General features: G+C 37.4%; 1 protein-coding gene across 3 annotated transcripts in view; it reads right to left on the bottom strand.

Moving 5' to 3' along the window:
• EPHA1 (EPH receptor A1) overlaps nt 1-18837 on the bottom strand; it is a 74882-nt gene that overhangs the window by 51664 nt on the left and 4381 nt on the right. For all 3 annotated transcript variants that reach the window (XM_034410904.3, XM_034410905.3, XM_087886460.1), the window contains exon 2: nt 13745-13812. In XM_034410904.3, the coding sequence (XP_034266795.2) occupies nt 13745-13812 (68 nt within the window). The remainder of the gene's footprint in view (nt 1-13744; nt 13813-18837) is intronic.

The raw sequence follows: 18837 nt of genomic DNA, 5'->3' as shown, positions 1-18837 counted from the left end.
AAAAATACTGGGAGCTACCTTAAGGAACCAAATCAACGTATATAGCAACATTGTATATGGAACCTTTGTGTCAGGTTATTGGATTAATAAAGAAAAGTTTCAAATGCTGACATGGAATTTGGTAGCGGAAGAAAAGCAGTACCTACATGTCTCAGTGGAATTTAACATCACTGGAAAAGAGGCAGTTGTGAAATCCAAATTTGTTTACTACCAGTTCTGTGGCCTGGTGGGCATGGTGTGGCTTGGTAGGCATGGCAGGGGAAGGATACTGCAAAATCCCCATTCCCTCCCCACTCTGGGCCAGCCAGAGGTGGTATTTGCCGGTTCTCTGAACTACTTAAAATTTCTGCTACTGGTTCTCCAGAACCTGTCAGAACCTGCTGGATTTCACCCCTGAAAAGAGACTAAATATATAAGAAAGGACCTGATGAAAATAATATTTATTTACTAACATTTATTGAGCTGGAAAGCATAAGAGCAGGAGGTATATTTCTATATGATTAGGAAGGACTGCAGCAGTTAAAATGAAGATGCCACCAGGACTTGATTTTCTTTTTCAAATGAGTCTAACTTTGTGTTGAAAATAAAATATTAAGCAATTGGCATAAATAAATACAGAACTACTTATGGTCCAAAAAGCTTGAAACTTTTAAATTGTATTACCATACTTAGTTGCTTAACATACTGTATATCTCAGAATAAACTGTATTTCTTTTGGCCCATCTGCTTCAAGGGAAGGGGCAGGACTTTCAGACAGTCTGCCCAAATATCTTTGGGTTGATAAAAAAAGAAATAAATAATATAATAAAAGTTTGCATAATAAGAAGACTTCTATTGGGATGTCTAGAATAAATACAGCAAAATATTAAGTCCAAATTCCCTTCTTCCACTGCTTCATTATTAAATATATACTTTATGAGGAAAACAATATTGAAATTAGTTCAGTGGAAAGTTAATAATTGGTTTTGATTGCAATGTTTAATTAGCAATAATATTTATTTGATTTATATTGATTTACTGTATATAGCCACCCATCTCTCAATAGTGACTTTGGATGACATTAATAATTTTAAAGATGAAGATAAAAACTGTTTTGGAACATTTATTTCACAATGGTCCAGTTTACCTGCTTGATTTCAATATCTTTAAATTAGTAGTACCGCACTACAAGAATTATAGAAACAAGGAAGAATATTGTGGAACCTGACTACATTTAAAAATCTTGCAACAGACAATATGGAACATTTTAAGGCTTCATTTATAATTTTATGGTAAAGTTTAACTTAGAATCCAAACAAGTCAAAATTTGCACAATTAAATGGATGCAGAATTTGAATGCAGTAACAGAGACATAACAATGGGAATCTCAATGGAAGAAGAATGTTCAACTGACTCTGAATATTATACTTAGAGAAAATTGAGATACATGTTTTATCATAGCATAGATATATTACTCCAGTTTTGATAATTAAAATAGAAAAGTCTTTTTAAAAAATAGTTGGAAATACAATGAGCAGGTTGTATCATTTTTTACATTTGGTAGCAATGCTCTAAAATTCTGGAAAATGATTCCTATTAGAAGGAAATTGATTTTAAAAGTTGAGTTATTTCAACCTGCAATATTCACACTCAATTTTACTGAATCAGATATTCTGAGTATATTGAATTAGTTTTATACATGCTAACTACTGCGAGGACATTATGTATACATTTCTTATTGCAAAGGATGTCTGATCGCCTCTTGGAAGAATGAAATTTCTTATAGGAAAAAGCTTTGGTGCCCAGTTCCAGGTACTAGTTAAGAAAATATGAATGATGATAGTGATGATGGTGGTGGTGGTATTGATGATAATGTTTTATTTGGCAGAAAATGGGCCAGATTGAAATAGTAACATTTTTCTACTGAAGGCCTGAGGAGACTATGTTCTGACATGTTCTAACTCTTTCCATAGTAATGTTGGCCCTATATGCAGAACCTTGAAGATACCCTTTTCCAACTTCACATACATATATTCCGCCTAGAGTCAGAGGCCACACAAATTAAAGTACTCCTGCATTTGATCAGAGACAAGTAGCTGTCAACTTTCTTTTCTGTTTCTTTGACAAAAACCCTTTGCAGAAAATTTGCTAATAATGTCCTAGGGGGGGAACAAGGCTCCACAATGCCTTGCTTTCCTTGAAATGCTAATGGTCTGAGGAAACTGAGAATCAATGGGCAGGAAGTCTTTCATCCCCTCATTCATTGCCTCCTGATTCTCCCCTACAATTGCCCCCTTGCACTTTTAAACATAAAAAACCCCTTTTAACCCCCCACCCCCCCATCCCCCCGCTGAGTTCAGAGACTGTAAGTTTTGCAGAAGTGAAAAGAGAGGGAAGCTATCTAGGCAGAAGTGCTAGAGTCATATTCTCTGTCCCATTTACAATGACTTTCCTATGAACCACTCCTTGCCCCATAATGTTCTCTTAGCGAATATGGATTTGGAAATCTTTGTTTGCCAACTAATCCATAAACCTCAAGGAACTTTGAACAAATTTTTCAAGGAAAAGGAAAGGAATGGGTTGCTAGTATAACAAGCTGTATGGATAGTCAGAAAAGACAGAAATTTGGAAAATATGTTTTTGTGAAGGGCATCTGAAATAGTCATTGGTGAATGTGTGATTCTAGGAATTACATCCACCACCACCCCATGTGTAAGTGAATTTATGTAGGCTGAAGGAAGCTGGTCTGTCTTCTAGGATCCTTCTTCCTTAATTTAGGATAGAAGATCATATGTGCAGTTTCTCACTAATGCATCAAGATACTCACTGTGGCACATTATTAAAAAATGCAGTTCTGTCTGCCTATATTCTTTTTTGATTGTAAGTTCCTTGGATGAAGTCCCTCTTCATCTTACTATTTTTATACAATTCCTTACATTTCAGCAATGCCTACAACAGCATGGTATGGTTGGAATAACTAATAAGTCATTCTATACTAACTGCCAGCTGCAGTAAGCCCTGTGTTCCACATCAACATCTCCCAAAGCTTGTCCAGGCAATTGTTCCTTGGAAAAATGAACCAGGGGACCAAATATTTGCATTTAAATGTGACAAGCTGGGAGCAAGTTTTCTCATGCAGGCATGCATGTGCCCCCCCCTTTGAAACTGCCAATCAGCCAATTACTTTTGTATGATCAGTTCACACCAGGAGGGTCCTAAATTAAAGGCTTGCTGAGATGTTTGGTGGCCTGCCCAACACAATTGCTCTGAAAAACTGTTAATAGTTAATGGCTGAATAAGATGAAGGAAAGAAACAGAAGAGGAAGTAGTGATTAAACCTGCATGCATAACAGGAATGTTATTAGGGGAGTTACTTAAGGAGACTGGATCTTAGTCCATGATCTTTGCTATGCAAAGGTGACTATATTGGATCACCTTAGATGGTATATACCATCTAAGGTATATGGATGGTATATACATAATGTATATACCATCATGATGGTATATACCTCCCAGATGTCATTCCTCTTGTTCCATGTTGTCACCCTCTGTGACAGGGCCACAAGTTGTGATCAAGACTCGGACATCATGTAGCCACTTGCTCACCAAACTAGATATTAGATTCTTGAACACTCCTACATATATATATTTTTTACATATTTTACTGTACTGTGGCTTCGGTCACAACATATAATTCAACTTCATCCACAGAAGAATATGGAAGATTTCAGCAAAATATATGCAGACTTCACTGATAATTAATTGGAATAAAGCTGTGCATTATGCTTCTCCTCTGTGGATCTTGTTTTCACTATATAGATCTCTAATCACATTACACTTCATATAGAATTAAGACCTGTGGGATGCAGGAATGTATTCCAGTATTCACTGGCTGGCAAATCCATTGTAAAAGTGTATATGTGTGGACCCCCTACCCACAGTTTTCCCTCACAGTCTTTGCAAAACAGTAATTGGAAATATATGTTTAACCAGCAGGGGGACACAAGCAATGTCGGAAAACTCAATGCAAAGGAACAATCGTGTTAGGGTCCCCTCCCCCAGTAAATACATTAGAGTATAACAAAGGCTCTCTGTTTTTTCCTATCTCAAGAAGTTGAAATCTCCCCAGACCTAACAGGGGATGTGAGAATAATTTGTTTAGCTTAATGCAGATTTAGCTAATTTGCACTTCCTGTACAGTATGTAAACCAACTTGCATATATGTGCAGCTACCTTCAGTTTTCCAAAACCTGTGATCAACTTTGCAGTTGTTATTGTTATTATTCAATATTTATCCTGCCTTTTAAAAGCATATTTGGTCAACTCAAAGTAATGAATATATCTAATTCTGTACTCCTGCCTCCTATTTTCTCCACAACCACCACCATGTGAGGTGGGTTGGGATGAGTCAAAAGTTTGTACAAAAATACATACTACAGTAGCAGATTTCCCCAAATCTATATATCATATAGAGAAGTGAAAACAAAATACACCAGGAACAATCACTTGCAAAGTTATCTATGTTCAAAATAAACAGAAAATCTATGTTCAAAATAAAATCTATGTTCAAAATAAAAAGAAAATTCATATAAATTTTTACCTAGACAAAACAGCAAACTAATAGGTAGATAGAATAAATTGACTGGAGAAAAGAACCAGAAAGATGAGTAACATTGAATTTGACAAATTAGCCCTTTTCAAATCTAAAACTTCCTTCCATCACAATAATAAAGACAGGGTATAAATAAATACATACATAAATAGACCTTTTCATTTTTTTTTCATTTTCATTTATTTATATCCCATTTTTCTTATTTTTATAAATAATGCAAGGCAGCGAACATATCCAACAGACTGTCCTCCTATTTTCCCCTCAAGAACAACTCGGCGAGAATATAAAAAGAGAAGTAAAAAACCTGAATTTATCAACATTGTTTCTAGTTATGTATATTAGTGAGGCTGTGATCACACAATTGTGACACTTCTCTCTCCTTCCTTTCCTCCCTCCCGCTCTCTCTCTCTCTCTCTCTCTCACACACACACAAATACGTTTGCCCCAATATGCATAATTATATATTTTCTTGCACTGAACCATTTTCTGTTTTAATACCCATCCAAATCATTCTTTCTTGCGTTCTTCCTGGTGCCTGAAGCTTCCTGATAATCTCAAAAACTCTAGGTGATTAATGGACTAGGACCTTCCTTTGCAGAAGCCAGGCTAATTCTTCTTTAGAAGACTTACCCTTCTACATGCTTAACATTTTATCTTTAATAATCATCACCATCTTGTACTTGCTTTGACAGCACATATACTAGCTTGGAAAATAGAGGGAAGTTAAGCATCGTATCTTTGACAATGCTTTTTGCCGTTTACATAGAACAGATATTAAAGTTCAGGTAATCCTCAACCTACAATTGGTTGAAGTTACAATAGACTCTCCCCCCCCAAGATACTTTACCCCATACGAAGTTCTAACAGCTACACCTTCTTCCTGCAGTCATCTGGCCACACTATGGACATCTGGTAACTAGCCCGTATTTACAGTCATTTGTAGTATCCCTCAGTCATGTGACTGTAATTTCTGACCTTTTTGTGTGTGTGAGAAATAGGTGTTTACTTCTACTTAATCAAAGTGTTTACTCAATGACCACCACATAAAGTAAAATCAGGCACAGTCACATGATGACCTGCTTAATGACTGTCATGATTTACAACTGTAATTACAAGCTCAATTACAGTCGTAAGTTGAGGACTACCTGTAAACTAGCTTGTAAAACAGCAATATTAAGCACCAATGTTTAAAAGACAACATTGTTGGAAGGGCAGAAGTCAAATATTTCTCTGTGGATTGCTAACTGCAAGACAAACAATGATACATGAAATGAAAACCCCATTTTCCCAATTTACATTATCAGGGATCACTGCTTAATCACAGAATACATTTTTTACTTATACAGTAGATGATCTGGTTTGATGATTGGTCTATGGTCTTGATCTGCTTGATTAAAGAGCCAGCTGGACATGTCTATATTATACAGAAGATAGAATGCTTATTTCTCTGGAGCTCCTACATGTAGTACCTCCTTTATAGTACCTAATATAGCACTAAGGACTTAATGCTTAATCCACAGCAGTTGTAGGAGGAAAGTAATACATTGTAAAACAATGGGCAGTCAGAGGGTTAAAAAGAATTGGTGTGAAATTCTTAAAGACAAGATTTCTAGTGTATGATCTAGCAATCTTGCTTGGTGTCTTAGTCAAAGTTAAAGGCTCTGGATAAGACAGAGGAATTGTTGATTACAAGAGACAAAGCTCAGAAATGCACACCCAGAAAGATATACTATAAACATTTTTCCTGACCCAAAAGCTGCTTTGTACATCTTCCCCTTTCTATTTCACCTGAAAAATTATAAGAAGCTCAGTTCCATGTACATTCCTCAAAATCTCTGCCAATGAAAAATCAGGGAGAGGTGCTTGTTAGTCCCAAATATGCTTTTTCAAGAGGTAACTGGACTTTCTTGTTTTTCTTTGAAGATGTTTTGCTTCTCATCCAAGAAGCTTCTTCAGCTCTTCAGCTGAAGAATGTCTTCAAAGAAAAACCAGAAAGTCCAGTTGCCTCTTGAAAAAGCATCTTTGGAAGAACCATGACCTAGATGGCTGAGAATCTCCATAGACAGGTGTTTGTTCTTCCCTGGGTTGCTTCCCAGGATCATCTTTGGCTTGCTAAGCAATGAATGGGGGCAAAGGAAAATATCTCCCGGCATATCTGGGATCTCACCCCTAAATTCAGAGTAGTCAGCAGTAGCAGTCCAGTGCTAGGAACAATGCAATTTCCATTTGCTCAGAAGAACCTGCTATCTTCCATGAATGGACCTTGGATTTCCTGTTAGATTCTGGGGCTGAGCTAATACCAACGAAGTGTTGAGACACACATGCTCCAGTGGAAAATAATCCAGATGAGCTGCATATTGTCATATAGAACTAAATAGACAGATCTGAACGCTCTGTATTTCAGCTTCGTCTAATGGGGACAGGCAGTTCTAAAGTGATGTGAACCACATGTGTAAGTGTTGACCAGGGTACCACTGAGAAAGAGAACTTCCACACAGAATTCAAAGACATTATGTTGCAGGCATTATGGTCATCATTTAGTTGAACCAAACAGGGAGATCTAAATACTATAATATCAAACCACTCAAAAAATTGGAACTCATTGGCAAATTTGAAATGGTAGCTTTTGGTTTCAACAATAGTGGCTGGATTTTTTTTTAATTCAACCGAAAGTTACTCAGAACTTTTATGAGTGTACCGATCTCATTACACTTCTTATCAACAGTAGTTAAGGACCGGAAATGAGTCACAACCACACCAATTAGACCTTGTCCTTTTATTACATTCTATTTTAATATATATTCAGCATAAGGTTGACATGCACAAATCTACCTCTTGGGTTTTTTGTTCTCTTGGTCTCAGCTTCTAGGGAAGATTTTTTCCTCTCTTTCTGCATTCAGAAAAGGAATGGCATGAATGAAAGGATCATTGTAGTGTATGTTTCTGGATAAATATATATTGATAGGTGTCCTCCCATCCGGAGATGACTATTTATAATGATTAACAGCACTTTGACCCACAAAGGTTTAGACTACAAAAGCTGAATTGAATCAGAAATTATGGCGCTGTTCTCATATACAATATCTACAATGTCAGCATTAGCCAAGCCATCCACTGGAAGAAGAGATTTACCAATGTAGAAAGGGAGGAAAATGCAATTAACCATGTGGCAGCCAAAATGTGGGAAGCCCAGCACTAGGCGATTGCCTGAGGTTGAATTAAGGGAATGCTACACAAGCTTGTTTCAACACTCAATTTATTTAAATGTGTTCCACTGCATTGTGACATGGGAAAAAAAGGCTTTGATACTGCAAGGAATCCTGTGGAGTGTTTAAAGAAACTGTATGTATTTAGGAGCCTGGTGGCGCAGCAGACTAAACTGCTGCTGTTAAAGTAGCACTTAGCTGCCAGCTGCCTGCAATTACTGTGAGTTCAATTCTCACCAGGCTCAAGGTTGACTCAGCCTTCCATCCTTTCGAGGTAGGTAAAATGAGGACCCGGTTTGTAGGGGCAATAAGCTGACTTTGTATAAAATAGAACACCGCTTAGGGGGAGCCAATAAGCCCTATTAAGCAAGTATATACAAAAGTATGAAGGCTATTGCTTAATGCATTGTAAGCCGCCCTGAGTCTCTGGAGAAGGGCGGCATATAAATCGAACTAATAAATAAATAAAATAAATTCTCTGCATATTCTTTCTCTCATCCACTTTTGTAGAAAAGCAAAGATCTGCACATTGTGTGGAAAACAGCACAGAATTGCCATGCAACACTGATGATGTTTAAGAAGAGTTTGGACAACCATTTGTCTGAAATGGTTTCCTGCTTGAGAAGGGGGTTGGACTTGGAGACCTCCAAGGTCCTTTCCAACTTTCTTCTTAAAAAGATGGTGGGCAGATTAGGAAGAAAGTATGCATTAGTTTCCTATGAGGATGTAAGTAGAGTGAAAAAAAAAAACCCCAATGCATCTCTTAATTAATCTGCGAAGCTTGTCTGCAATTGTCAGGAACACAAATTTAGGAAACTGGAATATAGTGGCTGAGCTTCACCTCCTAACAGCTTTGCACCTGTGGCAGACTTCTTGTAAACTTGCATCAGCACAAAATTATTTGGTGCTTCCTCCCCTCTTTATCATTTAAATGCTTTGTTTACTGCTGAAAAGGTATTCTGAAAAAGACAGACAGATCACTTTATGATTGTACATTGTATACTTCACCTTTTCACCAAAAAAAAAAAATGGAAACGACCCAATTTTTAAAAGTAGAATAATGAAGCATGATAACAATACCATCAAAAATGCACCGGTAAACTGCATCCAACAGACTCAGGAGTTATGCTACTGTTATGCCTAAATACTGAATAAAAATGGGTTTTGCTTGCAACCAAAAGATAACAAACAGGAGATGAGCTTGGTCCCCTTCAGAAAGAATTCCAAAACTGGGGCGCAACCGCACAGAAGGTTTCCTTGAGTTCCTAGCAAAACATACCTTCTGATGGGAGAAGGAGAACAGGTGAACATCTTCTTAAGCTCATAATGCTAGGACGGTTCATAAGGACAAATGCCATCTGTTGAAATGGCTAAAGATAGCCCAGTTTCTAGCAATTACTCTCTTTTCAGTCCTATGAAACATTTAACATTCATGAGAAATAAGGGCAAAACCTCACAGTTCTTTTAAATGCCTCCATTTTATGAAGAGGGTGAGAAAGGAACATGAATCATGGCAGGAAAAAGAGGAAGAAATGAAATTCTCTTTCCCAGTCTTCTGTTCCAGTCCAGTTAAAAGCTGGGAGGAAGACTACAGAGACTACCAAACCTGTTTCCTTCAGGGTAGCCAGCATGTTGCAATTACTTCTTGGCTCCACTTTGAAAGGACAGCATTGAATTACCCAACAGTTATGGCTTTTATTCTTTACACATGCCAAGGTCAGAAGAAATATAAATAAGCATGCAGGTCTAGCAGTATCAAATACTGGTGTCAGGACACAGATGGTAGATCTTTGACTTCAAGGAAATAATTGACAACCTTTGTGACCGAGACATGCCTTGGGCTCAACTAGAGAAACAGGCAAAGACGAACATTGCACAATATTTGTTGGGGCCGTTGCCTAGCAGCACTATCCAGCAATTATAAGAATCTCAGGATTCTGACCCTGTTCAGCTGTCAGTCGTACCCTGACACAAAAGAATGTTCAGTGTTCATTAACCACAATGCGATGAGATATCCTATTCACAAGACATGTGTCTTGCCATTATTATAGAAGCTGCTGTAAATCCAAGAGGCTACTATATTATGCTCTGCATACAGCTCATTTTAACAACATTTTGGAACCTTGATGGATTCAGGTGGTGTATTATTATTAATAGGTGACACTATGTGGTCAATCTTCTCTGGACCCAAAAGCTAAGCAGGGCCAGGCCTGGTTAATACTTGGATAGGAAACTCCAGCAAGTTCTGTAATGTTAGAAAGTTGAAAAGTCATGCCAGAAGAGAACATTAGTAAATCACTTCTATGTTGCTGCCAAATTTTTTTACATAGATATGTCCACAAAATTGCAGGGAATTAAATTTCATTTGAAAATGGCTTTAACTAACCAGCAATATAACCCAACCTGAAAGCATAGGTGTAGTTTTGACAGCCTATTTGTTTCACATTTAAAATGTTATTGTTATTGTTATATAATATAATGTTATTATATTTCAACCCTCATTTGTCCTGGGACAAGATCACTCAGCAAATGCCTTTTTCAGGACACCTTTAAATCAGAAATAAAATGGGTACTTAAAAGAAACACAATCTTTTCTGAAATAGTCATATGGAAATTTCTTCTTAGCTCTTCATGGCATCCCAAAGATGGGATGGTTTTTCCTTTCCCTATATCAAGGGTTCCCAGTTTTTTAGAGATTGTTATCTACAAAGTTCATGGAAGTATAAATTTTCAGTTGTACCCTCATTTGGAAGTTTTTCTCCCAGACATCAGAATGGCACAACTCTTTTGGTTTTAAGAAAGTCCATAAAATCATGACCATCTGACCATGGGCCCAGAATAGTATGACTACTCCTTCTGATGAAGAAAGTCTAATGAACAGCATGTTGATTGTATGTTTCCATTTTCTATGTTGTTGTTTTTTTTACTATGGATTGCCTATATTTCTAAATTTAATGTTTTGTTTTTAATCTGAATTTACGAAGGTGGAAACTGTATGCTGTTCTGGCTCAGCTTCAATTGGAGCAGCTTACAAGCATTTGTAAATAAATGAGTAAATAATTTTTGAGTATTATGTTCATTTTCTGCTGTTCATTGGCCTTAACTTGCAATTGTATTGTGTTAGTTAGTCAAAAGGGACCCCAAAGTGGGAGAAAAATGTGTTAAATTATATCTAAGCAAAGCAATGCTAAACATAATCCCTTGTGGGATGAATGCCATAACTGCCATAAATTGCTCTCCCCCTTCTCAAAGTTCATATCCCTTGTCCTCCTTATCTTGGCCTCAACTCATCTTGTGTCCTTGCATTGTGGTAGTACAACTTAAGAAAAAAGGTGACTATCACAATCTTATTTAGCCACAAAAAGCAAAGAAAGATCACATAGCCTCTCTATATAGAATAAACATTGAATATTAGTAGACATCCCTAGTCAGTATTGCAAAAACCTCAACTACAAGTATTTTTACTTAGGAATTTACAAATAAGTTTTATCCAATATACTTTATATCTAAGCACAGGGGAAGTCCTGTTTTTTTCTCTCCAGAATAACAAGCCTGTGAGCTTGGTTGGGCTGAGAAAGAACAGCAAAGGGTGAAGGACATCCAGTTTCCATAGTTAAGAGTGGACTAGAAGTTGAGTTTTCTTGCTCCAAGTCTAACCTCTTAGTCATTGCACCATAACGGCTGCCTATTTTGGATGGGGAACAGGAGTAACTTAGAAGTTAACTTAATTACATCCTTAACACTAATGCGACTGACTGGTTTTTTAAAAAAAAGAAAATAGGAGCTGAATTAGTGGGCAAAAAGGATTTGGATCAAGGTGCAATTTTCATCCAAATAGAAGGAGACTGCAAGGGAGCCAGTTTGGTATAGGAACCAAGGTATCAGACTGGAAACCGGGAGGTTGCGAGTTCAGGTTCCACCTTGGGCACAAAGTCATCTGCATGCCCAGTCTGGTCACTCAGCTTGTCTCAGCGCTGGGAAGCAGACAATGGCAAACCACTTCTGAAAAACTTTGGCAAGAAAACTGCAGGGACTTGTCCAGCGAAAGCCAAATCTGGCCCCAGGTTCAGACATGATTAAATGGAAAAAAGAAAAATGGAGCAAGAGCCGAGAAAGATCAGAGGGGATGGAAACAAGCAGGATAAGAACAGAGGCTTCCTCTTACACATTAGTGAAAAGTTCTGTTTGTGGCCTATAGATGATACAAAGAAATCTCAAATTGCTTGCAGGACCATTAGTAATGAGTTGCACCAATGCCTCCCTCTTAGAATTCAGCAGGAGACCTTTTATGGGGGAGGAACAAATATTCTATAGATGCATTTAGCATCAATAGTTAATCCCACCATTTCCATGGCATGCCTTCTACTATGGAACAATTTCTTGTTGAAAAGACCAGCCTTCTTCTGACTACAGTTAGAAAGGGGATTGAAATATATTTTAGTCTTCTTGTTTCGTGTTTTTAATTATTTTTCATTTGGCTGTATTTTAGATATGGTTTAATGGTACATAATCACAAAATGAAAATGGATAATGTAAAAGATCTTAAATTGATCAATTAAAAATTCTGGAATTATGATTTCAGGAAATTCTGTAGACCTTTTCTCATTCATTCATTCATTCATTCATTCATTCACTTTATATAGCCACCCATCTCACTACCATTCCTCTGACCTGTTTACAAAATTAAAGGTGCAGAAAATGATACCAAATCAACAAAAAATGAACAGCAAAAATAATTTAAAAATGAAAAAACAATACAACTATTAAATACATAAAAACACAAAAACAGTAAAGCAGTATTCATTTCCCTAAGATGGAAAAAAAAAGCATTCTTTTGTATGGATGGGGGAAGGGAGAAATTCTCACATTAACTGGAGGCAGCAAATGGTAGAAATTCCGAATATTTAAAGCACCACAGGAAGATCAAAAAAGCTGACATGTGTGACAGTTCCCCAGAGGCAACTGAAATGTACAGTGCATTCCAATGAATTCCAAAGTACAGCAAGGTAGTCTTCTACAAAGCCATAAAGGAAGAGAGAGAAAGATGAGGGGAAGGGAGGGAGGGAGAGACAGAGAGAGACAGAGAGACAGACAGACAGACAGAGACAAAGACAGAGACAGAGAGAGTGACTATGATCTGATCAAGAGTTTTATTTGGGAAAACGTCTTAAATACTGCAGAATTAGGAAATCTCATCAGAGATTTTGCACTAAGCAGTAAAGCTTGATCAGTTAATACATAGTACATAAACGGCCTTGTGCCTTTATATCCTACTCCTGTTGTTGAAATTGGATAAAAAATAAATCAGCAAGCAAAGCTAGATAGGAAGGGACCAAAAGAAAAAAGAAAAAAAGAAAAACAACATAAGAAGGAAAAGAACAAGAAATGACTATCAAAAAATCAGCAAAATCTCTCCAAGAAACAATCTATGGATTATCTCACATATTAGTACATCGCACAGAAAGTAATGTGCATTAACAAAATTACACTGAAATCAATAAGATGTTCAGCAAAAAAAAAAATGTTTGCCTCTCGAAAGGAAGTGTTAAAAAACAGGAGATTCTTGGTGACAGATAGATCCTTCTGCCCATGCCTCTTCCCTTCTAAATCTTGGCCTTGTTTTTCTTCTGGAGTATCCCCTTTTAAAATCATTTAAAATTTCAGGCTAGCCCCACATCACATCCTTTACTGTCTTTTCAATCCCTATTCAACTTTTCTAAGGCCTTTATTAGCTTCTATTGACCCTCATTTGTCAGATTTCTCTAGCTACTTTGCCCTTTCTAGGATCCAAGCAACAGAGCAACATAGGCAGCTAGATCTCTCTCTTTGACATTAAGTAAACCAACTAATCTCTAGCAGAGATTTCCTAGCTGCCACTGAAAATTCAGCTCCATGCTGCAATGCAGTACAGATGGTTTGCATTCTAGTTTTTGTGATTTCTACTTACCCCCGAATCTGGAGGATCTGGCAACCAGCCTAGCTCATTCTGAGAAGTGCTTGTGTCCAGAAGATTAACTAAAAAGAAGAATAAGGAAAAAAAATTGAATCAGCCATCAAAAACTTGAAATTCATACCAACCTTGCCTGAAACAAATAATGAAGAATCACTCCAAAGGCCTACATGGGCCAGAGTTCTCTTCCCACCAGAGATCAAACAGATGCTTTCAAGGAAGTCCATAAGCATGAAAGGTTCCCTTAGCACATGTGCTAGTTGTTTCCAATTCTAGGGGGCAGTGCTCATCTCCGTTTCAAAGCCAAAGATCCAGCATTGTCTGAAGACATCTCTGTGGTCATGTGGCCGGCATGACTAAACGCCAAAGGCGCATGGAACGCTGTTCCCTTCCCACCAAAGGTGGTCCCTATTTTTCTACTTGCATTTTTTACATGCTTTTGAACTGCTAGGTTGGCAGAAGCTGAGACAAGTAACGGGAGCTCATCCAGTTATGCGGCACTAGGGATTCGAACCGCTGAACTGCCAACCTTTAGATAGACAAGCTCAGCGTCTTAGCCACTGAGCCATGAGGGCAAAGTATCCCTACTGCTCGAGTTCTCCATCGATTGCTATTCAGAGGCAATCCTGGAAACAAAAGGTAGTTCTAGGAGTTCGGTCAGCATGATCCTTAGGATTTTTAAAGAGATGACATGTCTCTTAAGCACCAGAGGGCTGGACAAGAAGAAATGGGTGGAAGCTTGTTAAAGGGAGATCCAATCTAGAGATAAAGAGAAATTTTCTGTCAGGGAGAACAAGTAATCAATGGAATAGCTTGTCTCCTGGAGTTGTGGGTGTTTCATCACTGGAGGTTTTCAAAAATAGACTGGACAGCCATTTGTCTGGGATAAAGTCTCCTACCTTGAGCAAAGGGTTGGACTAGAAGACCTCTAAGGTCCCTTACAGCCCTATGATTCTATGTTCTGTTTGTTCCTGTAACATTCTCAATTTTAGATAGTGCAGACTATGTTAATAAAATGTGATTTTATTATGTATTATGTATTATTATGTATTATGTATGTATTTATTATGTATTATGTAAAATGTAATTATATATTCAAAGACCTGCAAATAAACTAAAATAGTTGCAATGGCAAAGACAGCTATCATGTAATATTCTCTGATAGTGATTAATTAGTAAGGCAAGGAGGACAAAACTAAACCTGGTGCTTCAAAAAGCATAGCAGATTATGCTTAGGTTGTTCAAGTAATTATCTTGTCCTTGGTACCGATTATTAAGGGCTAGAGGTAATCCTCAATTTACGACGACTGGATGCTTAGTGACTGTTCAAAATTACAACAGAACCCCCCCCCCCAAAAATACTTATGATTTGACTTTGCAGTTCTGATGTTGCTGTGGTCATATAATTGCATTTTGGGCGCTCAAATATTGGTCCGAGTTTATGCCTGTTTGCAGTATCCTACGGTAACATGACTATGATTCACTATGTTTTTTTCTGGAAACCAGTGTTTATTTTAAGTTTCTACCCAAAACTGCCTCATAGCGAGCAATGGGTTTGCTTAACAACTTTTGCATTCACTTAATGACCACCACAAATGATTATTATTTGTTTAATAACCTTCAGGTTCACTTAATGACTGTCATGTTCTCCTAACAATCATCACATTCGCTTAAAGACTATTGTGAAAAAGTTTTTAAAATCGGTGGTCATGTGGTGACCTGCTTTATAGTTAACATGATTTATGACTGTCATTGCCCGGCTCAGTTAGGGTTGTAACTCGAGGACTACCTGTACAATGGAAACTGGGACAGGTCTGTGAGCCACTAAGAATATTGGAAGTCAATATTTGTGATAAACAGATCGCGAATGGCTCATGTTTGGCAATACTCCTGCAGAGAGAAGAAACAAAGCCAAAGGCCTAAACATGGCAATTCTGAGTTCAAGGCAGGGCAATGGTAGCTCTCTTCTCTAATATAATACAGTGCATCACACGAGAAATATGCCTGTCAAGCCCTATGGATCTACATTTGAGAGAAAGAAAACCAGCCACTAACATGAAGGCAATGAAAGGATAAATTTAGACATCTCAAGAATGTAATGGAGGAAAAATATAGAGATATCTTATTCCAAATTTGAATTAAACCCCCAATCCAAGGCTACCTAACAATTGGAGTTAGTCTTTAGCTTTAAATATCTGTGAAGAAACTGAAAGAAATTCTCCAATCTTGATAAGAAAAAGAGAGTGATGGCCTTAACACTAGTAGGAACAAATGGAGAACTGCATAAATTCTATAGGCAACCCAAGAAAAAGAACATTATCAAATATATTGAATTGAAATTATTCTCACATGATTCCCAAATCTTTGGATGGTTGGTTTTGTTCCATGGTCTGTCCTGTAATGAACCGTTTATACAAACATATGCTTATTTTTTAAAGGAAAAACCATTATTTAAAATTTACTGAGGGGTACTTGGTGCTCTCTGAGAGTAATGTAATGCCTCATTTCAGCCCTGAGCTATAAATATTCTTCTTTATTTTAGATTTACTGAAATTATCAGTAAAACAAATTCTGAAATGCTTAACCCATAGATGCACATAATATATCTCTTCAGGTATATATTTGTTGGAGAAAGAAGGGAAGCGACATTTGAACAGTAAAACAATGGAAGTCTAAGTGTTGGAGTTTTGTGTTCTCCAATTTTGGAGAAAGGAAATCTGGGGCAAAAAATTATTGGCCTAATGAAGCCCTTTTGTGACAAATATAGGCTGAAACAAATTGTCTTCTCACTCTTAGTAGGCTCTAGATAAAGAGAGATAATTAAATAGAGAAGTCTTGGAAGTAATGAAAGTAATGCTAAATTTAAGCCCAAATTCTCTTGAGAGAGAATAAAAGAATTTTGGCCAGGAGATGCTATGTCTTTTTCTGCCAGAGATCTAACAGTAGTCAACTGTTGATCTGTTTATGAATCCAGCTTGCTTGGGCCTAGCACATTTTTGATATCCAGCCAAGAAACCAAATTTCCATCAAGCTAACTAACGTATAAATTACCAACCACAGATAGATCTGTAATTGAAAGGATCTAATCAAATATTATTGATCTAAAGGTTGCTTGAGACCATAATCTTCTTTGTTAATTTGAGAAAATTAAGCTGTTAAAGAAAGCCATTCTTCACACTATTTGACATCTGATGAGTCTGCATCTCCCACACTGTAATACTATAACTAATACTTGATGGCATTTTACAGCTGATGAAATCAATATTTGCAGAATATTCAATGTCAGGGTGGGCAAATGTGGCCCTTTTACAACCTGTGGACTTCAACTCCCAGAATTCCTGAGACAGCCAAGCTGTCTCAGGAATTCTGGGAGCTGAAGACCACAGGTTGTAAAAGGGCCACATTTGCCCACCCCTGTTTAACTATGGAGTTATAGAGGAGGAGGAAGGAAGGGAGGGAGGGAGGGAGGGAGGAAGGAAGGAAGGAAGGAAGGAAGGAAGGAAGGAAGGAAAGAAAAGAACTTCGATACTTTTCTTGCTGTAGTTTCACTTTATTTTTGGAGGTTTCCTCCCATTGTTCCAGTGAAGGATGCAGGGGCAAGGGCTAGTTTTGTTTTACTCCATTCCAAGGAACAAAGAAAAAGAAGTTCGGATCATAGAGGTTCATCTCTTCCTTTCCCCTTCTTAGCTTCTTCTTTGGTTAAAATTCAAACCAAGAATAACAACCATGAATCTTAGGTAGCTCATCTTCCCTTGCTTGCAGAGAACTATTTCCTTGGGGCTATTAGGTTACAGTTGATTTATTAGATTTCATAATCTAACAACTTTCAAAATCAAGGCAGTTCCAGGGATTCATGCATAATAAATCTTAGTAATTAAAAAAAAAATCAACAACCAAACATTTAGCTTCTGCATTCTAAAAATGAACGCTATGTTGCTACTATTTCATTTTAAGCTAGCAAAAGCATGAAAAGGGACAAGAGGAAACTACCCAATTAATTATTACAGGTTCAGGGATCTACAGTACACTAAAAGCAGACTTGATCGGCTAGCAGACTGTAAGAAAAAAAAAAGCCTCTATAAGTCAAAGAAAGTGTGTACAGTCGTAGACACTTTTGTCTTAAATCCAGACAACAAATAACTGAATTGTTTGTTCTGCTACATGGGTAAAAAGACTGAGTGTGAATCAATCTTAAATCTAAGAAGCTTCCTGGTGTTTAAGAGAGTTTAAGGGTTGGAACATAGTCCCTGCTTCCCTTCTGCTCCCTTTTGACCTTTAGTGATGGAATTTCGGGGCTCTGCATGCTCAGCATACCCTAAATCAAATCAATCCATCTATAAACAGCGGTGAGCTTGTAAGCTTGAATTTAGGATGCATATAAAACATATTTTAAACATTGCAATAGGAACCACCCTTCTACAGCCTTCTATACCCTTCTATTCCATGGAATAGCTGTATCTAAAAAATCACGCAAATAGGTCTTTGCAACTTCAGTTGACTTTTCTTAGGGCTCGTCTTTATATTCCATGCTGCATTGGCCGTGGGGAAAGAGAAGCCCATACTGTTGGCCTTACTTCTTAGTTCTTACTCCATCTTCTCTTTTCCTCTTTAAGTCAACTCTGATCTAGATTCTTTCTTCTACACCCAGCAGTCTCCTCTCCTCTCTTCCTGGTACCAAAAGGGGGTAGGAGAGACATCACCCCTCCCCTTTACTCCACGGAAACAATATCACCTTTGAGCTGCTGACACAGTCCAAGTATTAAGGAAATTAAGGAAGGAATGGGACAGATCAGGAGTTGGAATGAGAACATGGCAAGGTGAAGGAAAGACTCAATGGTTCGTGGTAAGTTTCAATTAACTTTTAAAATGCTTTATGTACTGCATGTATTTGAACCCCAAATTTTCTAGCTTTTTTTACAAGTCTACCAAGGATGATAAAATGACCCATTATTGTTTTCCACATTTCCAACATAAATTTGTAGTATCTTTATACATTCTAAAAACTCTTAAAATCAATCTCATACTAAGCATTAGAACTGCGTAGTGCTTTGTACTCAGCCTTTAAAAAAGTGCTTTGGAATGCATGAGGT

Source organism: Pantherophis guttatus, chromosome 2 (assembly GCF_059756535.1).
Source record: "Pantherophis guttatus breed Tessera chromosome 2, ASM5975653v1, whole genome shotgun sequence".
Lineage (NCBI taxonomy): Eukaryota > Metazoa > Chordata > Lepidosauria > Squamata > Colubridae > Pantherophis > Pantherophis guttatus.
The sequence above is the reverse complement of the archived record's forward strand: the minus strand, read 5'-3'. Positions and strand labels throughout refer to the sequence as shown.